At 36.6% G+C, this 23,145-nt stretch overlaps 1 protein-coding gene across 1 annotated transcript in view; it reads left to right on the plus strand.

Moving 5' to 3' along the window:
• The window catches only part of LOC140699373 (cytochrome P450 2C18-like), a 31,532-nt gene extending 17,444 nt beyond the window's left edge, over positions 1-14,088 (plus strand). Inside the window, exons 6-9 of the mRNA XM_072971670.1 lie at positions 5,646-5,787; positions 8,390-8,577; positions 12,749-12,890; positions 13,611-14,088. Coding sequence (XP_072827771.1) covers positions 5,646-5,787; positions 8,390-8,577; positions 12,749-12,890; positions 13,611-13,792 — 654 coding nt within the window. The 3' untranslated portion in view covers positions 13,793-14,088. The remainder of the gene's footprint in view (positions 1-5,645; positions 5,788-8,389; positions 8,578-12,748; positions 12,891-13,610) is intronic.
• The last annotated feature ends 9,057 nt before the right edge of the window (positions 14,089-23,145 follow it).

Consider the following 23,145-nt stretch of genomic DNA (forward strand, 5'->3'; position numbering starts at 1 on the left):
AATTACTAGCTTTGTTTTTAGTTTTGAAATTAAGAATATCTCTCGTTGTTATTTCCAAAGATTGTTTTGGCTTTTCAGGTCCCTTAAATTTCCATGTGACTTTTAGGATAAACTTGTCAATTCATGCCAAGAAGGCAGCAGTGATTTTAATAGGGATTGCAGACTTTGAGTGAGCCTATGCCTCTGGACTCTGAACTTTACGTAGGTTTCTCAGTGTTTTTCTCCCTCTCCACATGGGGCAGGATAGCTAGAGTGGGCTGGAGTTGGGTATTTCACTTCTCCCACATGGAATGCTAGAGCTACCTGGATTAAATATTTCCCTTCCCTCAGGTCAGTTAGGGTCTGATAAAACCCCAGCAGGTGAGACTTTTTTTATCTAGTTTGTCTTGAGGGCAGGCCTTCTTAAGAAGAATTGAGTGCTCTAGTACATTTAAAAATCGTTCCTTTTGCCCTCCTTCTGCTGGAAAAATGAAGGGATTTTTCTCCAGTATTTACTGTGAGAACTTGGTCAACCTCCGGGAGGTAAACCTCAAAATACTGTGGTGGCCCCTGTAGGATGGGGCTCCCTGTGCATTATCTCTCAGAGTTGTCCACACTGAGCTGTCAGCAATTTCTCAACTACGACTTAGGTTTTCCTTCCCAGGCACTGATTTCCATTCGTGGGGCTCTTCTCTGTTAAATCTGACTCCCTGCATTTCCCTGCCAACTTCTCCAATCTTGGAAGCAGCAGTCTTCCCTCGGTCCTAACCCCTCTCGTGGATCCTAGAAGAGTTATTTACAATTTATTCCCTCTTAGAACGGAACTGAAACTTCTAAGCTCTTCACATGTGGAATTATCAGATTTATTTTTCTATGTTTAAGTATTCATGAATTTAGAATTTTCACTTGACTGTTGATTTCTAGACTCATTTTACTGTTATCAGAGGGTAGTCTGTGTCATTTTTATCTATTTCAGTTACTGAGAATTCTTTATGACCTAATACATGATCTACCATAGAGAAAGTTACATGTGCACTGGAGAAGAGTGTGTATTCTGCTGTTGTTGGGACGAGTGCTCTTTATGTGTCTGGTAGTAGAGTTGATTCTAGTGTTGTTCAAGTCTTACATTGTCTTGTCAATCTTTTGTCTAGATGGACTATGCATTATTGAAAGTTGGGTACTGAAGTCTCCTACTATTCTTGTTCAACTCCCTATTCATTCAGTTCTTCTAAAGCTTGGTTCCTGTAGTTTGGCATCTTATGTTTAGTACAAATATCTGTTTATTGTTATAGCTTCCTGATGAATTCAACTTTATCTTTTTTTTTAAGGAGTCTAAAATATCCCATACTTATTTGTTTCTTTTCAACTGTTTTTGATTAAAATCTATTGTTTGTAATGTTAATATAGCCATTCCTGCTTTATTTGGCTACTCATTGCTTGCAACATCTCTTTCCTTCTTTCTGATTTAACGTGTTTGCATCTCTGGGTCTAAAGTGAGTTTCTTGTAAATAATGTACACTTTTCTAAATTGAGATATAACTGACATAACATTAGTTTCAGGTGTACAACATAAGAATTCAATACATGCATGTATTGCAAAGTGATTAATTACCACAGTAAGTCTAGTTAATATCTATTAGCACAGGTAACTGCATTCTTTCTTGTGATGAGAATTTCCAAGATTTACTCTCTCAGCTATTTTGAAATATACAATATATAGTCATCAGGCTATACATTACATCCCAAGACTGACTGACTTTATAATTGGAAGTTTGTACCTTTTGACCCCTTTTTTAGCATTTTGACCACTCCTCATCTCTGGCAGCTACCAATGTGTTCTCCATATTTATGAGTTCAGTGCTTTTTTTATATTCCATGTGTGAGGTCATATATTTGATTTTCTCATCCTGATTTGTTCCACTTAGCATAATGCCTTCAAGGCCCATCCATGCTTCACAAGTGGCAGGTTTCCTTCCTTTTTATAGCTATATTATATTCCATCATAAATGGAATATTTCTATACACAATTTAAAATGTATTCTCTCAATATCTGTCTTAACTTATGAATTTCAAAAACTGAAGTGATTAGACATAGTGAAGGATTTACTTCTGCTCTGATATTTTCCCCTAATGCCTTTTGCTTCTCAATTCTTCCAATATATCTATAATTTTTGTTTGATCAGTTGTTTTAGTGTACCTTTTTTCCTCTTCAATGTTTTGCATGTAATTTTCCTTAATTTCTTAGATTGTTCTTAACATCCTAAAGTCATAAAAACCTAGTATGATTTGATTCCATAGTAGTTTTAAATTGCATGTTAACTATGCTCCCATCAAAATTCATCCCGTTTTATTTTTTTGTGTGTCACAAATTACATCTTTATATGGTGCGTGCCTAGAAATATATTTATAATGATTGTTTAATGCATTTTTCATTTAAACAGTATAGAAAATAAAGAGATTCATACTAGTCTACAATAATTTTAGCTTTTATATTTACCTAGTTATTTTCAACAAGCATATTCACTTATTAATGTGGGTTTTAATTAACATCTAGTGTCTTTTGATTTCACCCTAAAAGGTAACTTCCTTTAGCATTTCTCGTAGGGCAGATTTATTAATGAGGAATCCCCTTACCCTTTATTTGGGGCATGTCTTAATTTCTCCTTCGTTATGGATATAATAGTTCTGTCAGTTATAGAATTCTTGGTTGGCATCTTTATGTTCAGGACTTTAAATGTGTCCTTCCACTAATCTCTGGTCTCCACACTTTCTGAAGAAAAATGAGCTGTTTCTACTATTGACAATCCTTTGTACATGATGAGTCACTGCTCTCTTGATGCTTTAAACATCTCTCTTTGTCATTGCTTTTTGACATTATGATTAAAATGTGCCTTGCTGTGGCTCTGTTTGGTTTCATCTTTCTTGGGGCTTATTTAGCCTGTTGGATGTGTAGATTCATTTGTAACCAAAGTTTGGAAGTTTTCAGCCATTCTTTCTTCAAACATTTTTTTTACTGCTCCTTCTCCCTCTTCTCTGGGACTCCAATAAAGTGGAAGTTTTACAGTTTATTTAGAGATCCACAGGTCCCTTAGGATCTGTTCATTTTTCCTTATTACTTTTTCTTTCGATTATTCAGACTAGATAATTTCTGTTGTCCTATCATCAGGTTTGCTGTTTCTTTCTTGGGCTTCTTGCAGCCTGTGGTTGAAACTTTCTGATAAATTTGTTTTAATTTCAAGTATTGTACTTTTTAGCTCCTGAATTTCTATTTGGTTCCTTTTTAAAATGTTCTCATTATTGATGTTCCTTATGTGTTCTTATACTTTATTCATATTCTTTAGTGATTTGCACATGGTTTCCTTCCTCTCTTTGAGAGATCTAAGACATATATCCTAAGCTTTTTATCTAGTTAAGTCCAGTGCCTGGGCCTCTTCAGCAATGGTTTGTGTCAACTTTCTAAAGCTGCTAATGAGCCATAATCACCTGTTTTTCATGTGTGCTTTGTAATTTTTCTGTTGAGAAGACAGTATTTAATATATTGTATTGCATAACTCTGAAAATAGGACTTTACCCTGTTCCAACAACTGCTACTGTTACTTGATGAAGACTACAATCATTCATCTGTTTAGAAAGTTTTCCAAATCGTTTTTGCCAAGACTGTTTTTCTTATCCTCTGTGGGCACCTGACTCTCTTTTCTGTCATCTCTATAGTAAAGTAGTGACTTTACAGGCATTCTCTCAAATACCTACAGCTAAAGAAAACAGAAAAGTACAAGATGGCATTCTCTTTATCTTTTCAATGAAAGCCCTGGAGATTGAAACAATGGCTATTCTCCGTGCCAGCCTCTCAGTGATCAAAACCTACAATCCCAATTTTGAAAAACGTGTTCCCTGTTGCCCACTCTGGGACCTACTAGCTATACTGACTAGCTGTACTAGAACACAGTCTACACTTTTCATAACTGCCTGACTTCGAACTAGGTTATGAGCAATGTTAGCCAGTATGTGAGATATAGATGTATCAACATTTATACTTAAGCACATCAGCTGCAAGTGTTTAGTCCCCAGAGTACCAAAAGAGTTGCTCAGAGACTTTGTGCATGGCCAGCAGTTGTTTCAGTGAACAGATTGATTTGTGAAACTTCCTTCTGCCATCTTTGTGATGCTAATCCACTAATGCTATCATAAAAATATTGCATGTTTTAATCTATGTCAAGGAGTGTTCTTTATCTACGTTTTCTTTAATTTCATTCAACATTCTTTTGTATAGCCTAATACTGGTAGGCTATATGCACATAAGCACTGTATCTCCAAATCCAGTTCAAGTAATGGAAATACTAATATTGCTTTATGAGTGCACTGCTCATTCGACTGTAGAACACTTGTTAATTGACAAGCTTAGAGCTTGGGTAGAGCCAAGGGAGATGGCTCTTTCTAACAAGTACACAAATTCAGAGTGTTTAGTCTGCCTTGATTCTCTTTATTACTTAATATTAGACATGGCATTGGACCTCTGGAGACTATAAATGCATCATAAAATCAATGCTGGCCTAGTGACATGTGTGCAAAATATACTTTTTTTTTCATGTTAATGATCCTTTCCACTCAGTATAAAACTGACTGCTTGTTGTTACCTATTCCATGTCACATCATCTCCTCACTCCTAAACTAACATTACCTGTACTTGTCAACTGCTGTCTCTCCCAACTTCCCACGACAGCTCCATTCAGTCAGTCTGATACCCTTGGCATTACCCCTACTCTCCTCTTCCATATGGAAGTGAATATCCCAGATTCTGTCTTCATGACTGTAGTGGCACTTCAAGTGTATATTTCAATTCATTCCCATATTTATTTCCTAGACCAAGCGGCTTATTGCATCACATGTGGAATACAATAGTGATGGCCCTGTATTATCTCTGGGCATCCATTCTCTTTTTCTAGGTTGAACTACAATATTAGCTTTTGCACAATTTCACCTTCATGGTGAGTCTGCAGACAATATTGAGTTTTATACCTTTTTAACAAAAAGAGAATTATGAAGTCTTGACTCAAGTTATAATATGTTTCATGACATAGCCCTAATTATCTATTTCTACTAATTAAGATTGTATTCATCTAAAAGTAAGAGAAAAACTGTTAACAATGGCTTTAGCAAATAGTGGGATTATTCAGCTCATATACAAGGAGGCTTGTCATCTGTCACTGTAAGGGATAGTCCCGAACCCCCAAAACATTAGAATTTTAAACACCTTCCATTCTTCTTCACTCAGACTTAGAATATAAGCCTTATTTCATGATCAAGCCCTACTGTCCCAAGGTGACGTGTACTCTATCAACTCCCTCAAACACTTCTTTTCAGGTGGAAGGAGAGGAAGTGGTACCAGTAGGCTTCTGCTTATATCTTACTGGCAAAAAGTAAGCTGCACAGCCTACTTAAATGCAAAAGAGGCTGATGAATGGAACTTTAAGGCAAGTGAGGAATAAGGAGAAAATGATACTTGAGTCAACTCATCTACAGTACTTTTGTTATATCATACAGCAGTTTTTCCTATAACTGTACCTTGTAGTTTATATGTTGGCTTAACCTTAAAGCAGTATGACTTTTGGATTAACAGCAATGCTAGCAAATTAGCTTGTGAAATAATTTTACCAAATCATTCCTAGGAAAAACACAATCAAGAATTAGAGTTCACTGTTGAAAACCTGTTAGCCACGATATCTGATTTGTTTGGAGCTGGGACAGAGACAACGAGCACCACTCTGAGATATGGTCTCCTCCTCTTGCTGAAGCACCCAGAGGTCACAGGTATGACCAACATGGTGGGCAGGGTAACTTCAAAGTAGATACTGGAAAGAGACTGCGAGTGCTTCCACCTTGTTTCTCACAGGGAAGTATTTAAATTTAAATCTCTGAACAGCTTAATTTTTTGAAATTTAACGAAGGGATAATAATGGACATCTTTACATAACACAGGAGGATGAGTGAGAGAAGTGAAGACACTGTGGGAGGTAGCAAAGTAATAAAGCACTCTCTGAGGTTATTTGTAGCAGACACAGTGGGCATTAATTAGCCTGGGGCTGCACACTGGTTTTATCATGGAAAGGTCACTTTGATTTATCCTCATTCTGAAAATGCAGTGTTCTAAACAGGGGTGGAAAACAGAAACACTCCTCATTGAAGCATAGGTGGAAATCCTAGAAATTTGGTGAGGTTGCCTGAGATAACGTCCACATTCTGCGAAGTGCTCTCAAATGTTACATTCACAAGAATTTATTGTATTAAGGCTTAAGATGCGATAAAGGTATTTTAGTGGCCCACAATTCTGTTTCTAGAAAACTACTGCTTGCCAAAAGGAGAATTTAGGGTGATCAATCATTTTATTTTTTACACAGAACATTATGTTACAAAAGTACATTTAAAGAGTGATACTAAATCCATAGCAATTTAGAAACACTATCTTGTCGTGTCAGGACCCCTCAAGATGACTATGACCTATTACAAACGAGAATTAGTCTTTTAAAGATGGACAAGAAGAGGCCAGGAAACAGCTGACAAATGTTTAACAAATGTCTGAACACACACAGCTTACTGAGGGGTGATAATGAAGTCAGTATAGAGACGAACTTGTGACCTAAACATCAGAAAAGGAAGTTACATTATGAGAGGAAATAATTTACGTCTCTACAATCCTATAAGATTCAGTATTTGGAAGTACCAAGCGTCGAAGACAGTGTGGGTAGATATAGGCTGATAAAGGTAGCTCTCCCTGCCACGTCCCTTTGACAACCCCTTCTATCAGGTGATTGTTTTTCCCCAGTAGGATAAGAGAAGTTTACTCTCTAGAGAAACTGAAACTAAGAGGACTTACACTCAGGGACACTGGGCAGAGGTAGGGGAAAGAGGGAGGTGCACAACTGAAAAGAAAGGTTAGGTAAAAATTCACTTCTTGAGTTCAGAGACTCTGAGCTCCTTTTTCTATCCTGCTTCCTGAAATTAAGCAGCTAGACAAAATTCACAGAGAGTGAACCTGAGATTCGCCCTGTAGAGTGAGAGAGAGAAAAGACCTCCAAATTTTGCCATGTAGATAGAAAATTCTCTCAACATGTACAGTAGAGTGAATGAAATAAAAACATCCACCCCAAGACACAGGGTCATGAAATTTCAGAACAACAGAATTACAGAGAAAATTATAAATTCTTTCAGAGACATGTCAGGTCACATGTCAAGGATTAGGATTTAGAACAGCATCAGAATTCAAGAGCAACTCTCCAACTGTGTACTAAAAAAAGATCTTTTCAGACCGGCAGTTGTACCAAAATTTTTCTCCCTCTTTTCCCTTTCTCACCTGAAGTCATGTGAGAGGAAGACATATGCTCCAGGAATCAGAACTCATGACTGACAATGAAAGTGTCGGGGCTGTTGCTAAATATCAGGCCTAGAAAAATATCCATTTCAAAATGGATTAGGTGGATAAAGCAGGTATGAAGGAAGACAGCAAACAAAAGGGAAGTGATTATCTGAGGCTTCCTAAAAATAGGAAAATTTTATTATACGAAATTGGGAATACCTACCTGAGTATTTGGAAATAATTCTAGGTCAAGATACAGAAATTTATAAATTGAATAAAGAGACATGATTAAGTCCAAGAATGTACCGAAACAAACATAATCAGTCCTCTTTATCAGGGAGCCCTGTTTATGCAATCAGAACAATATTGAAATGAATATCCTAACAGCCAAAGATTGTGGTCTAAGTATGTTTGGGATAATGGAGTAACAGGAATTGTGTGTGTCTATGTGTATTTTGTATGAGGTGGGGATGGACATGCAAATTCTTATCACACATAGGAGGATGTTGTCTAAAAATAGGTAAGTTGAAAATAGAAGTGGTGAGTCATCATTTAGAAATAGAACATACATTTCAGAAGGAACTGCTAGCATATTCAGGGTGGTGGCATGTGGGAAGCTAGAGGATGAGGAGACTACCACTGCGCACTGCACACACACGATATACAAATACACTAAAACACATGCTTTATAATTTAACTTTTCTAGTCCTATATTATTTTGTAGAAATTAATACCAGATTTCTGTTTTTCTTTCAGCAAGGACAATAATGTCTTGACTATATGTTCTGTTTATACTTGGAAACATCTCATCATTTGTTTTATCATGTAGGTTAATATAGAGGTATGTACAGATGTATCTTGAGTCTAGCTTGTAGGAGACTTATATGTATTTACATTATGGCAATGATCCTCTCTATGCCTAGGTACAGTCTGGTCACATAACTGATGTGTACAATGATGTTGGGACACCTTCATAATGCCTCATGTATCCCTGAAATGGTATGCAAATGTGGGAGGCACATTTCTCTTTTTCCATCAGTCTTACTTGTCTCTTATCAGCTAAGGTCCAGGAAGAGATTGATCATGTGATTGGCAGACACCGGAGCCCCTGCATTCAGGACAGGAGCCGCATGCCCTACACCGATGCCGTGGTGCACGAGATCCAGAGATACATTGACCTCATCCCCACCAACGTGCCCCATGCGGTGACCCATGACATTAAATTCAGAAACTACGTCATCCCGAAGGTAAGACTGGTTTCTCTTCTCCTGACCTCAGGGGTCTTGAAATTCCCCTTTTCACAGTAAGGGTGCAATCCTCTAGGAATACAACATGAGAGAGGCCCCAAAATTACATGTGTGGCAGCTTGATGGATTGTGTGCTATTTCCAGTTAGGTCTATAAAGTTTTATAACAGATTTTAACAGCTGGTAGTGTAAGTCTTCCAAATTTGTTCTACATATTTTATCTTTCTTCTCTGATCTTAGCTGTTTACCTTTTCAAACAAATGTCAGTATCAGTTTCTCAATTTACTGAAAGGCTCTGTTGGAATTTTTTCAGGATGACATTAGATGTATTTAGAAAGACACAGCACCATGATTTCTTTCATCTTTGAATTAATTAATATGGAAAAATACTTCCAATTTGGGGGAGCTTTTATAACTTTCTCAGGTTTTTTTCAGTGCATTGACTTGCCACGCTTTTTTTTCCTAGGTGCTTAACATTGGTTTTTTTCATAAATATTTTAATGTCTTTTCCATTTCTTTTTCTGGAATATGGAAATAAAATCAATTTTATCATTTTGATGATTTTTTCTGTAGGAAACTTGCTACATTTATAATCATTGCTGGTAATTTGTCTCCAGATTAATTACAGTTTCTACATACATTGTCCTGGTATCTGGGTTAATATCTTTGTATCATTTTTGTTTCATTTCTGATCTACAGGAGAGGGGAGGTTAGCATCTCCCTATTTAGCATGTTTTATGTACATTTTCGTAAATTTTTAAAATCACATTAAGAAAGCTTACCTTCTTCTCTTATTATGTATGATTATGTTTGGTCATGATTGATACACAATTTTTTTCCTATTGATTTCTGCACCTATTTGTCCCGTTATATATATTGGTCTAAATTTTCCTACACACACACACAAAGCTAGCTTTGATTTGCTACATTTTGTTCAGGACTTCTCTGTTTAGTCATTGGAGATTTTTGGCCTATGACATTTGTTCCTCAAAATTTTCTCGTCAGATTTCTGATATCAAGATAATGTTGGCCGTACAATATGAAGTGAGAAATGTTCCTTATGTGGGTGTATTTTAATTGCCTTCCTGTCTTCTACTTGTGGCCACTTAGTTGTGTCTTTGAAATGCATAATGACTCTTGGTTTAATATTAAATTATTATATATGTGGAAAAAACGCAGAGTTTTCAGAGATGCTTATCTTCTTCCAGAGAGTTCATTCCTCTCCTACTAGGCAGTCAGAATGATGTAAATATCTCCTGTTTCGAGTAAAATTTGGACACTGACACAGACTAAAATTTACTTGAGGTGTCAGCTGACCACTCTGAGGTTCCCCCAACTACGGAATATTAAGACAAATTTCTGGTTTAGCGGAGTTCTAATGCTTTCTAATACACAATTTCTGTATATACTCAGGGTTTCTAGTGGGTATGCTGCAAGCTACTCTCATCTACTTGAAGGCAAGACATATTACTATTAAAATTAGAAAATAGTATAATAACATTTGTATTTTGTTGGAGAAAGAAATGAGATGGGTAAGGCTGCAAGTACTAATCTCAATCTTTGGAGAAGACAGAATTGATGAATTAATAAGAGATTATGGGACATGTCTCAAGGATCCCAGATTTGCTACAAGGGTTATGACTCCAAGTCCACACTTTTTTCACCAAACGACACAGTGAGGAACAGAGTTTTCTTTTTTAATATTGGGGTCTAAAGTAATATTTAATCAAAATTCTTTCTATTTCTATTTCTAAGAAAATGGAAACAATCCACTAGGACTCAGAATGGGATTGCCCATCTCTCAAATCCAGTGTATCAGGGAATGAGTATTGTATTGTCATACATATTCCCAGTGTGTATATTGCAAATGGGCACTGTCTTCTGCATGGACATCCCAGTACACAAATATGAACATTGGGTAGTTGATTCTACCTTTTTACCAGTAAGTGATTTGTTCTACCCAAGCTGGAGTCATTGAGCAAGGCAGAGATAATGGTCTAAGCAGAAGCTGGTAAACTTTATCTATAATGAACGAGAGTGTAAATATTTCAGACTTTGAGGCCTTGGAGTGTTTGATGCCAGTGTTCACTTCTGCGACTGGAGCATGGAAGCTGCCACAGGACACAGTGAAACAAATGAGAATGGCTATATCCCAGTTTTCATGGAAATTCAAACTTAGATCTCAGTTAACTTTCATGTGTCACAAAAGGTTATTCTCATTGATTTTTTTCAATTTACAATGCTTAGCTCACGATCTGCACAAAAACAGGAGGCAGAGTGTACTTGCACGGTGATGGTTATTTGTCAATATCTAAGACTGTCTAAAAGAACACTTACAATACACCAGGCTGGTTTTTCTACAGGGTTCTTTTTTTCCCCCTCTCTAAAGTGTATTTTCCAGCACAGGGTCACAAAGAATTACCATTATCTCTTCCTAAAACTTGATAGTCCTAGCGCTTACATTCAGATCACTGATCCATTCAGGTAAATTTTTACTTGCATTGCTGAGCAATGGTTATCCTTCCTTAATTTTGTATAAATACCCATTTGTTAAGCAACGTTTGATGGTAACATATTGGCTTTGTAATTTCCTTTGCATCTTAAAGGTAGATTTTCAAAAAAACATGTACTGAAACATATAAACATGGATACTTTAAAAAAAAGGTTATAGATCTCTTATATGATAAACTTAAGGAATGCAATTTTCCTCAAAGTTTGCATTAAAAATCTTTTAAAACTAAAAACGTTAAAGACATGTGCAGATATATGTAAAATATGAGCTTATATATGTATCTACTATTATATCCATTTATCTGTTCATTTATCTGTCAACACCTCAATCCTTCAATATGTATATCCGAGTAAAACAATTTGTGTATATAGATCAATATCGTTTACACTCAGGAGTTATCATTGACACATTAATATTATCTAATGTACATCCTGTATTTAAAATTTCCCATGGGGGGAGGGGTATAAAGTAAAGCTCAGTGGTAGAGCACATGATTAGCATGCACGGGGTCCTGGGTTCAATCTCCAACTTCACAACTTTCCTGGAATATCCTTTACAGGTTTTTCTTACTTTTCAATTCAGTGTCCAGCCAAGGAACAAGCATGAAATTTGGCCACCCTTACCCTTTCGCCTCCTGTCATCAGTTGTCTTTGCCCTCTTTGTTCCTTTCCGTACATTTCACCTTGAGACATGTCCAGGCTAGTAGTCATGTAAGATATCACTCAGGCTGGTTTTATGTGATTGTTTTCTAGAAATTAGATATCAGCTATGATTCTGCAGGAGAAGCACATACATGCTTTGTATATCCCTCTGAATTCATTGCAGAAGTGAAGTCACATAATGTCACTTACATCATTACTGCTTATACACTGTTGTTCACATAATGAAACAGTATCTGCAACATTTCTCCATGAACAAAACTCTGGGGTTTTTTACATTTACTTCATAAAAATCTAGGGCATAGTACTAAGACTTTGTAAATATCAGATGTATCACTCACCCAACAATTTTAGCATTAACAGATAAGTTGCTAAAAATCAATGATCCTAAACAGAATTGTTGTAAAATGATTTTTCTAATTTTATCATCCTTTATGTATTTCTAAACTAGGATTAATCTGTAATGACCCTATCACATATTTTAAAATTAACACAAACAGTCCACACAGCAATGATAAACACTAGCAATACTTATTACACTTGTATTATCACAGATGCTATTATTAAATCACATGTCTATTTTTAAAAGCCGTTTTTAAACAGAAAGCTCCAAAAATTTCAACCACTATCAGAAGCTTCCATTTTTAACCATAATCCATATTTGATATGAATGAAAACTGAAGTGATAAAGTAAAGCACCCGGTGGGGACATATCCCAGTGTCACATGTGGTGATAAGCAGATGGATTCAGAAGGTCTGGCAGCCTAGGACCCATGTACCCAGTGGTTCAAATGCAGCTGAAGTCCAAGTTCACAGCATCACTACCACTAATCTTAAACTTGTTTATTACTTGTTCTGTCTGACTCAAAATGCTACTGTCCATCTTTTGACCGAGGATTCCTCATCTGTACAGATCAGAGATCAGAACAGATAATTTATAACATTTCCTCCACCTTCACGACTCCTTTGTAATAGAGTTTATCTTCATGTGTTCTTTCCAGGGCACGACTATATTAACATCGCTGACTTCTGTGCTGCACGATGACAAACAATTCCCCAACCCAGAGGTGTTTGACCCTGGCCACTTCCTGGATGAGAGTGGCAACTTTAAGAAGACCGAGTACTTCATGCCTTTCTCAGCAGGTAATAAAACAAGTATTTCCTTTCATTACTTCAGAGGACAAGATACCTTTTGGGGGTCACTTGGACCTTACATAAATTCCCACTTGGGTGCTGGCAGAATTGCTCTTTTTCCATGATTATGAACAGCAATCCCAATGCCCAGGCACTAGCCCTCCTCATGATACACCCTAGATTCCCAGACCTTTGGAGAGCTGACCCAGTTCTTTGAAATTCAGAGAGAAAATTTGAGCTAGGTACTGAAAATACTAAAGAAATGCATCTTAACCAAAAGGAACCCTGTGTTATAAAACATGAAATTTCATGCTATGTTTAATATCTATGAAGAGTAGGTATAGCTGGAGCAGGGAACACAGGCTGTAAGGAACAGAAAGAAAGATGATGGCAACACCAAACTGACAACAGAAAATACAACTACACTATGTGTTTCTAGAGAAAAACAAGATTGGTGAAAACATACAATGTCTAATTGCATGAGACTAAATGAAGGACTTGGCACAGTGCCAAAACTCAATAAAAATCTACTTAAAGGAGGACACCTGTTAAGACACAAAGTTCTATGGATAGCATGTGTGTCTACCCTAGGTCCATCCGTCTATCCAACTGTCCTGCCTTCCATCCATCCATTCAACCATTCATTAAATACTTACTGCACAGTGTCTTTCCGACAGCCTGAAACATATTTTTTAAGGACTGTGTACTCTTTGTGCTTGTTGATTTCAGGAAAACGGATTTGTGCAGGAGAGGGCCTGGCCCGCATGGAGCTGTTTTTGTTCCTGACCACAATTTTACAAAACTTTACCTTGAAATCTCTGGTTGACCCAAAGGACATTGACACCACCCCAATTGTCAATGGGTTTGCCTCCGTGCCACCTCCTTACCAGCTCTGCTTCATTCCTGTGTGAGGAAGCGACGATCATCAGGCTTGTCCTGTGATACTGTCTGCAACTCCCTTATCTGGGGAATCGTTCATCTCCTTTCCTCTTCCTGACCTGCCTGGGAATGCCTTCTCTGACCTCTCCTCTCATCACTGAGCAGTTTCACTACAGCATTGTGTCTGCTATTCTTCACGCTTTGTAACCTTGCTTTGCTTTCAGTCGTCACACAGCTAATACATTTCTAATATTGACTAGTACTGCGTAGTCTATACAAAATCGAACAAGACGATTGGTGTATGCCAATGCAGAGCCACCTCTTGTGCATGCGCAAAATAAAAAGCATAACTTCATGAGCCAGGACTCAAGAGTTTCCTTCCATTGTGTATAATACAGGTAAGAAATGAAAGAAAATAATCCATAGAAATCATGCTGGTCCTCATAATGATAAGCACAGAGAATGACAAAGGGAATGCGAGAAAAAGCTCTCTTGGCTTCATGTCACCTAGAGTCAATTTAGGTTGGATTTGAAAGTGAAAGAAAGTGTGTCCAGAAGCAGTTTCACCCTGCAGGGAAATACTGAGATCAGTGATAGTGAGGAATGAAATTCAAAGTTGGTCACAGAAAAATAACAATAAAAGTCAGAACAGAAATTGTAAACAGGAAATCAAGAAAAACCCAATGAAACCAAAGCAGGTTCTTTGAAACTCAGTATAACAGATAAACCCATAGCCAGGCTATGTCCCTTAATGATAGAAGACACATATTACACAAGCTGTAATGAAAGGAGGGCCATCTCTTTGATGCCATGGATATTAAAAGCATAAAAAAGGAATATTGGAACAATCGTATGCCCACCAATTTGATACATTAGATGAAAGGGTCAAGTCATTAAATACACACTCTGTCAGAACTCACCCAACAAGGGGTAACATCAGTACATGGCATAATAGAAAGCTCTGAACTCTCCTTCTCTCAATGGACACACTGATTCACAACAACACACAAATCAATTCCCTTGGTAAAAATCAAGAAACTAGCTGAAAGACTTCTGTACCCTGCATGAGTGTGAATTAAACCACAAGAAAGCTAGAAAAGAAAAGCAGAGACACATTCTTACCATGACTTCCCACCCGAGCCAAGTGCCATATAACTGGGGAGGAACCCCTAAGCTCCAAGCTTCTCCATGAGGACCAAAGGAGTCGGCCTGCACATCTGGTATGCCAAACGTTCACAATTTACTGGGGAGTGGCAAAGGGAACTGATCTCTGTGTTGCTTGTCTTGGAGCACTGACAGGACTCTGTACACACTGGACACTTGGGGATGGCTAGAACAAGAAACACAGACTAGACTAGGATCAGGTTTGTGACACTCTCAGACTCTTTGGTTGAGCTGATTGATGAGGTAATTCTCTTGCAGGAGACCAGTCAGAGAAGACCGGGAGGAGTGGCTGTTCTGTCTAACATGCATAGAGCAACTATGAGTGTCAAGGAGAATGAAGAAACAGGCGACACATGTTTTCCCTAAAAGTTAATTCAAAATAACTGTTGTAACAATCATTGCTGGGGTCACTAGAATAATAAGGAAATGAAGTAGGAATTCCAACAATAAGACAGACAATTCAAAGTTACCAAACAGAAATTACAGAGCTGAACAACGCAAAAATTGCACCAAAGAAGTCATTAGAGGATACAACAGACTAGATCAAGGAAAAGGATCAGCCAACTTGAAGATAGGTCATCAGAAAATATTCACTTGGGAGCAAAAAGAAAGAAATAAGAAAAGAAAGTTTAAGAGACTCACAGAGCATTATCAAGTGGACCAATATATTCAGTATAGGAATCCTAGAAGAGAAGACAGAACTGGAAAGTAACAATAAGCAAAGTAACAATAACAGAAAATTTCCCAAACCTGGGGAAGGGAGTGGACATGGAAACGCAAGAAGCATAAAGACCCTCAAGCGGGAAAAAATAAAAGAAAGCCACACTGAGACACAATAATCTCAGTTGTCAAAAGTCAGTGACAATGAAAGAATTTTAAAAGAAGTAAGAGAAAGCAACTTGTCACATACAGGGAAACCCCCGTAAGAGTATCAGCAGATGTTTAAGTAGACATCGTGCAGGAGAGAAGGGAGTGAGTGCGGGGAGCCACTCGTGACTGAGGGCTGCCAAGCACAGAAACTGGGCGTAAAACCCCAAAGTGCAGGGCGCCAGGCTCTGAGGTTGGGACTGCCGAGCACAGAAACTGGGCCTAAACTCCCAGAGTGCGGGGCGTCAGGCTCTAAGGCTGATTGAGCTAAGACAATCTCTGTCCCGCCACCCCTTTGTTAGAAAAACAGCAGGTGCATTTGGAGTCGGAAAAACATCTTAATGCCATTGAGTTGTTAAGAACTAGGGCTTCTGGAAAGAGAGATACAATCGGCCACAAGTTAGTGATCTTTGCCTGAAAGAACAATCACTTGAGCTAATGATACACGAGTCATGATGTTAGCCTAAAGGAACAATAATCTTAGTCTATGATCTTAGCTTTTGGGGATCAGTCAATCTTGGTGTATGGAACAGTAAACAATGATAATGATTTTAGTGCACACCATTAATGTACCCTGAAAAACAATACCTGTGCCTACGTGCAAGAATGCACAAAGTAGTCACTTGAATTTGTATAAATTAACTGCCTGAAATAAACTCGATGTCCACTCTTGACCTAGCGTCTTGCGGGCTAGAGTGAGACCCTCTCAACCCCACCTTTTAGTCTTGTCTTTCTTTTCTCAGTCCTGCAGCACAGGTTTCTGGACCTGATCGATTGTCGGCTGGCTCCGACAAGTGAGAAAATATACTCAAAAGTTCTGAAAGAAAAAAACCTCCAATCACAAATCTTTTCCCATCAAAACTATCCTTTAAAAATGAAGGAGACATAAAACCCCCCGAAATAAACAAAGTTGAGAATACTTATCACCACTCCAACTGCCTTACAAGAAATGCCAAAGGGACTTCTTCAACTTGAAATGAAAGCACCACAAACAGCAACATGATAGGATAAGAAGGAATAAAACCTTTTTTGTAAAGGTAAATATAGAGAAAAATACAGAATACTATATTGCTGAAATGATAGTAGGAAAATGACTTTACATAGTGAGTTTAATGACTATTAGAAAATTTAAAAGACAAAATATGAAGAATAACTATAAGTAAAAACATGTTAATAGATACACAATGTAAATATATATTAAATTCTGACATTAATAACAAAAAATGTGGGAAGGATTAAAAGCATAGAATTTGTATGTGATTGAAGTTAAGTTGTTATCAGCTAAAATAGACTAAGCTCTTTGGTGTAAGCCCTCTGGCCTTATGGTTTTCAAAAGCAAAGATAAAAGAAGTCAATGTATAGCAATACAAAAAAAGAATAAAAACTAAAGTAAGACTATAATACAGGAAGGCAGGGATAAAGAACTACAAGGCAAACAAAAAATAGTTAACAAAATGAAAATAGTCATTCTTTATCAATGACTACTTTGAACGTAAATAGATTAAATTCCCTAATCAAAGACATAGAGTGCCTGAATGGATCAAAAAAAAAAATAAGATCTGATTATGTGCTGTCTACAAGAGACTCACTTCAGATTTAAGGACACACATACACTGAAAGTAAATGGGTAGGTATTCCATGGAAATGGTACCCAAAAGACAGCAAGGATCGCTACCCTCACATCAGACAATACAGACTTTAAGTCAGAAAGTATTACAAAAGACAGAAAAACGATACTATCTAGTGATAAAACGATCAATCCACCACGAATATAGAACAGTCATAAATATACATGTACCCAATGCCAGAGCACCTTAATATACTAAATAAACACTGACAGAACTGAAGAGAGAAATGCAACAGTAATATAATAATAAAAGAACTGTAATAATAGTAGTAGACTTAAGGTATAGGTTAACCAGAAAGAAAATCCACAAAGAAATAGTGCATTGGAACAACACTGAACATCCAACGGACATAGCAGACATGTATATAACTCAGCTCCTAGAGAGAACTACGGATGTAATAAGCAGACATATATAAAACATTCCACTCAACAGCAGCAGAATGTACATTCCTCTAAGGCACACACGGAACATTATATGGGATAGATGATGTGTCACATCACAATATAAGTCTCTACTAATTCGGGAATAGTAAAATCATACCAAAATATCTTTTCTGACTACACTGGAATGAAACTTGAAATTAATGGCAGAAGAAAAGCTGGAAGTTCATAAATATGTGGAAGTTAATACATTTTTGAACAACCAATGGGTCAAAGAGGAAATCAAAGGGAAATTAGAAAATACACTGAGAGAAAGAAAATGAAAAGACATCAGACCATGAGTTATGGGATGCAGCAAAAGCAGTACTAAGAGGCAATCTTTAGCTAGCCTAAGGTATAAAGAAGAATCAGATCAACAAAATCACACAAAAAAAGATATACTATACAATTATTGAGACAGAATAAAAAGAACCATAAAAAATTACTATGAGCAATTATACACCCTCAGAATGGATGGATACCCTGGAAGAAGTGAATTAATTCCTAAAAACATAAAACCCACCAAGACAAGACTGGATCATGGAGAAGCAGAAGGTCAGAACAGAACTTCAATGAATAAAGGGATTGAATCAGTAATCAAAACCCTCCCAACAAAGAAACCCCAGGACCACATAGCTTCATTGGTGAATTCTACCAAACATTTAAAGAAGGATCAGTGGTAATCCTTTCAAACCCCTTCCAAAATTGGGAGATGACAGAACACTTTCAAATTCATTATTTGAGGCTAGCAATTCCATGATGCCAAAGTCAAAGACATCACAAGAAAAAAAAATCACATGTCAATATTCCTTATGATGACAGATGCAAAAATCCTCAATAAAATACTATAAGAATTAATTCAACAGCACGTTAAAGGTATCATACATCATGACTAAGTGGCAGTTTTTTCTCTGCAATGCAGGGATGATTCAACTTAAAAAAATCAAACGTGATACACTACATCGACACAATAAAGGATAAAAATCACATGAGCATCTCAAGAGAAAGGATGTGACAAAATTCAACAGACTTTCAATATAAAAACACTCAACAAACTAGGTATACAAGGAATTTACCTCAATATAATGAAGGCCATATGAAAACTGATAACAAGACTATAATGGTGAAAAACAGAGAGCTCTTTCTCTAAGATCAGAAGCAAACAAGGATACCCACTCTCACCACTGATGACAAAACATAGTACCACAAGTCCCAGCTAGAGAAATTAGGCAAGAAAAAGGAAAAGACATTCAAATCAGCAGGGAGGATTAAAATGATTTCCAGTCACAGGTGACATGATCTTACATGAAGAAAATGCTAAGATTGATGCGCACACACACACAAATCTCTCTCACACACAATAAATGAATTCAATAACTTTGCAGGACACAAGTCAACATACAAAATTCAGTTGCAATTGTATCCACTAAGAATAAATGATGTGTAAAGTATATTACAAACACCAAGGTATTTATACTAGTATGAAAAAATATAAAAAACTTAGGAATAACTTAAATAAAGAAATGAAAGGCTTGTATACTGAACAAGACAAAACATGGCTGAAAGAAATTTTAAAAGAAACAAAGAAATGGAAATCATATCCCATGTTCATAGACTGGAATAATTAATACTGTTACAATATCCATACTACCCAAAGCCATCTACATTTTCAATACAATAGCTATCAAAATACTAATGAAGTTTTACAGAAATAGAAATGAACAACGTTCAAATTCACATGAAATCATAAGGCTCTAAACAACCTACTGAATTTTGAAAAAGAGGAGAAAAGCTGGAGGTACAACAATCCCTCATTTCAAAATACACTACAAAGCTATAGTAATTAAAACAGTATTAATCTGACAGAAAGACACACATATACAGCAATGGAACAGTATACAGAGCCCAGAAATAAACTCAAGCTTATACCTGACTTTCAACACCTTTGCCAACACAAGACTACACAATAGAGAAAGAACAGTTTATTGAACAAATAATGCTAGGAAACTACATTTCCAGGGGCAAAAGAATTAAACTGGACACCTGTCTCGCATCAACTACTGGATATCTGCACACACATACACACATCTAAACACAAACTTATACCCTTCACAAATGTTAATTCAAAAAAACCACAGTTCTAAAGTTAAAATGGAAAACTGTAAAATTTATAGAAGATAACATAGGAGAAATTACTAGACAACTTGGCTTTGGCAACAATTTTTCTGTACATCATCAAAAGTACAACCAGTGGGAAAAAAAAGAGAAACTAATGATAATTAGGATTTCATTAAAATTAACAAGTTCTGCTCTGTGAAAGACATTGTCAAGGGAATGAGAAGAGAAGCCAGTGACTGCGAAAAAATATTTGCAAAGGACATATCTGAAAAAGGACTGTTATCCAAAATATACAAAGAACTCTGAAGAGTCAAAAATATATCCAAAATAGACAAAGAACTCTTAAAACTCAACAGATAAAAACATAACAACACAATTTAAAACTGGACAAAAGATCTGAACAGACACCTCACCAAAGAAGATACACACACTGCAAATAAGCATGTTAAGAAAGTTCAACATCCTAGATCGTTAGGGACTTGCAAGCAGCAACAGCAATGAGATACCACTACACACAAAGACAGTGGTTAAAATCCTAATCACTGACAAACCCAAGTATTGGCAAAAATCTGGAACAACAAAAATTATCAGTCATTTAGGTGGGCATGTAAAATGGTGTAGGCACTTTGGAAGATACTTGGCAGTTCCTTATGAAACCAAACATACACGTACCACCTGACCCAACAATCACACTCCTTGATATTTATAGATGAGTTGAAAAATTATGTCTGCAGAAAAACCTGCACATGAATGTTTAAAGTTGCTTTATACATACTGCCTAAAACTTTGAAGCATTTTCAATGTCTTTCAACAGGTGAAAGGATAAACAAACTGTGGTACATCCATATAATGGAATATTACTCTGTGGTTAGAAAAACATCAGACATCAACCCATGAAAACACATGGAAAAACTTTATGAGACTTACTAAGTGAGAGAAAACAATCTGAAGACTATATGCTGTGACTTCAACGACATGACTTTCTAGAAAATGCAAAACTATGGATATAGTAAAAAAAATAAAAATAAAAAAGATCAGTGGTTCCCAGGAACTTGGAGACAGGGACAGGTGAATACATTAATCACAGGGGATTTTTAGGGCCGTGCAGCTATTCTGTATGGTACTACAGTGGTCGATACAAATCATTATGCTTTTGTCCAAACCCACAGAATGTATGACACACACACTGACACTTAATATAAAGCATGGACTCTGGTGTGTAATGCTGTGTCAGTGTTTGTTTATTGAGTGAAACAAACATATCACACTGGTGAGGGTTGTTTATAGAAGAGGCTTTGTGGGTATGGTAGTGGTGGATATAGAAATGGTATACCTTCTGGTAAGTTTTGCTGGGAGCCTAAAACTTCTCTAAAAATAAATTTTAATAATGATCTAAAACTCTGACTCTAACCCACAACTCTAGCCAAGGCAAGGTTTGCGTTTCTTACTGATTGTGGAAGGCTTCATGCTGATGCCCTCCTCATCATTTGGAAAGCAACGGAAATTCTATTTGATGTGAGATGTCACTGAAATGGGAGTTGGAGAATCAGGATTCTAAGATAAGGTCTCATACTAATGCCTTATCTCAATGAGACCTACACTGTTCACTCAAGAAAAATAAACATCAGATAAATTAATCTCCGAGATCCCTTCCGTCTTTAAATTATCAATGATTCTTTCGTTCCATAAAAAGAAAGAGCCAGTCAGAAGCCTCAGAAGAAAGAAGGAGGTGCAGAGCAGGACATCTCTTATTCAAGAAGTACAGTGGGTGCCGAAAGAGACTGACTGAGGTTTTTTTTATTCAAAAGATGCTGGTGTGGTGCTATTAGAGTTAGAGCTATGTGAGTTACACAACAAATTAGTGCTTTGTTTTGTCCTGGTTAAAGTGTTCACTGAGACATGGGTTCATTTAAGTTCTAAAGGTTACAAAACCAAACTTTTCTGACCCCAGTTTAATGAGCTGGTGCTGTAATTATTAACTATGTTAATATTTATTTTTAAAATCACTAATGAGGGTGAATCATGCAATACTGAACAATGGCACCATGAAAAGAATTAAAAACAAACAGAGTCATCATAAAGAAGGAATTAACATAGATCAGAGTGGAAGTAAATAAAATAGAGACCAAAAGAATGGCAGAAAACATCAATGAAACCAGGAGTTGGGATTTTAGATAAGGTAAAGAAAATTGATAAAACTTTAGTCAGGCTCATTGAGAAAGAGAGAGAGGACCAAATAAACAAAAGTAGAAATGACTGAGAAGTTGCAACCATTATCACAGAATGTATACAAAGACTTTTAAAAGAATAGAATGAACAGTCTTACACCAACAAATTGGACAACCTAGAAGAAATGGATAAATTCCTAGAAACATGCAATCTTCCAAGGTTGAAACAAGAAGAAATAGATAATCTGAACAGACCAATTACTAGTATTGAAATTGAATCAGAGATCAACAAATTGCCAACAAACAAAAGTCTAAGACAGGATGGCTTCACGGGGGAGTTTTACCAAACATTTAAAAAAGGCTTAATACATATCTTTCTCAAACTATTCCAAAAAAGCTGAATAGAAGGGAGTACCCCCAAACTCATTGTATGAGGCCACCACTACTTTGATACCAAAACCAAAGACAGTACCAAGAAAGAAAATGACAGGTGAATATCCTCAATGAACATAGACACAAAAGCCTTCAACAAAATATTAGCAAACTGAATTCAACAATCCCTAAAAATGATCATACACCATACTTAGTGGGATTTATCTGATGAAGGCAAAGGTGGTTCAATATTGTCAAATCAATCAATGTGATACACTACATTAACAAACCTAAGGATGAAAATCACATGATCATCTTAATAGATGCAGAAAAAGCATCTGACAAAATTCAATATCCATTCATGACAACAAACTCAACAAAGTTGGTATACAGGGAACATATTTCAACATAATAAAGGTCACTTATGACAAACTCACAGATAACATCATATATACAATGGCATTTTACTCAGTCATAAAAAGGAATGAAATTTTATCATTTCCAAAAACACAGATGATCCTGAAGGCTATTATGCTAAGTGAAATAAGAGAAAGACAAATACTGTATATTTTCACTTAACATGTGGAATCAAAAACTGAAGAAATGAACACAACAGAAAAAGACTCAAATACAGAAAATAAACTGTGGT

This window comes from Vicugna pacos, chromosome 11 (genome assembly GCF_048564905.1).
Source record: "Vicugna pacos chromosome 11, VicPac4, whole genome shotgun sequence".
NCBI classification, from domain to species: domain Eukaryota; kingdom Metazoa; phylum Chordata; class Mammalia; order Artiodactyla; family Camelidae; genus Vicugna; species Vicugna pacos.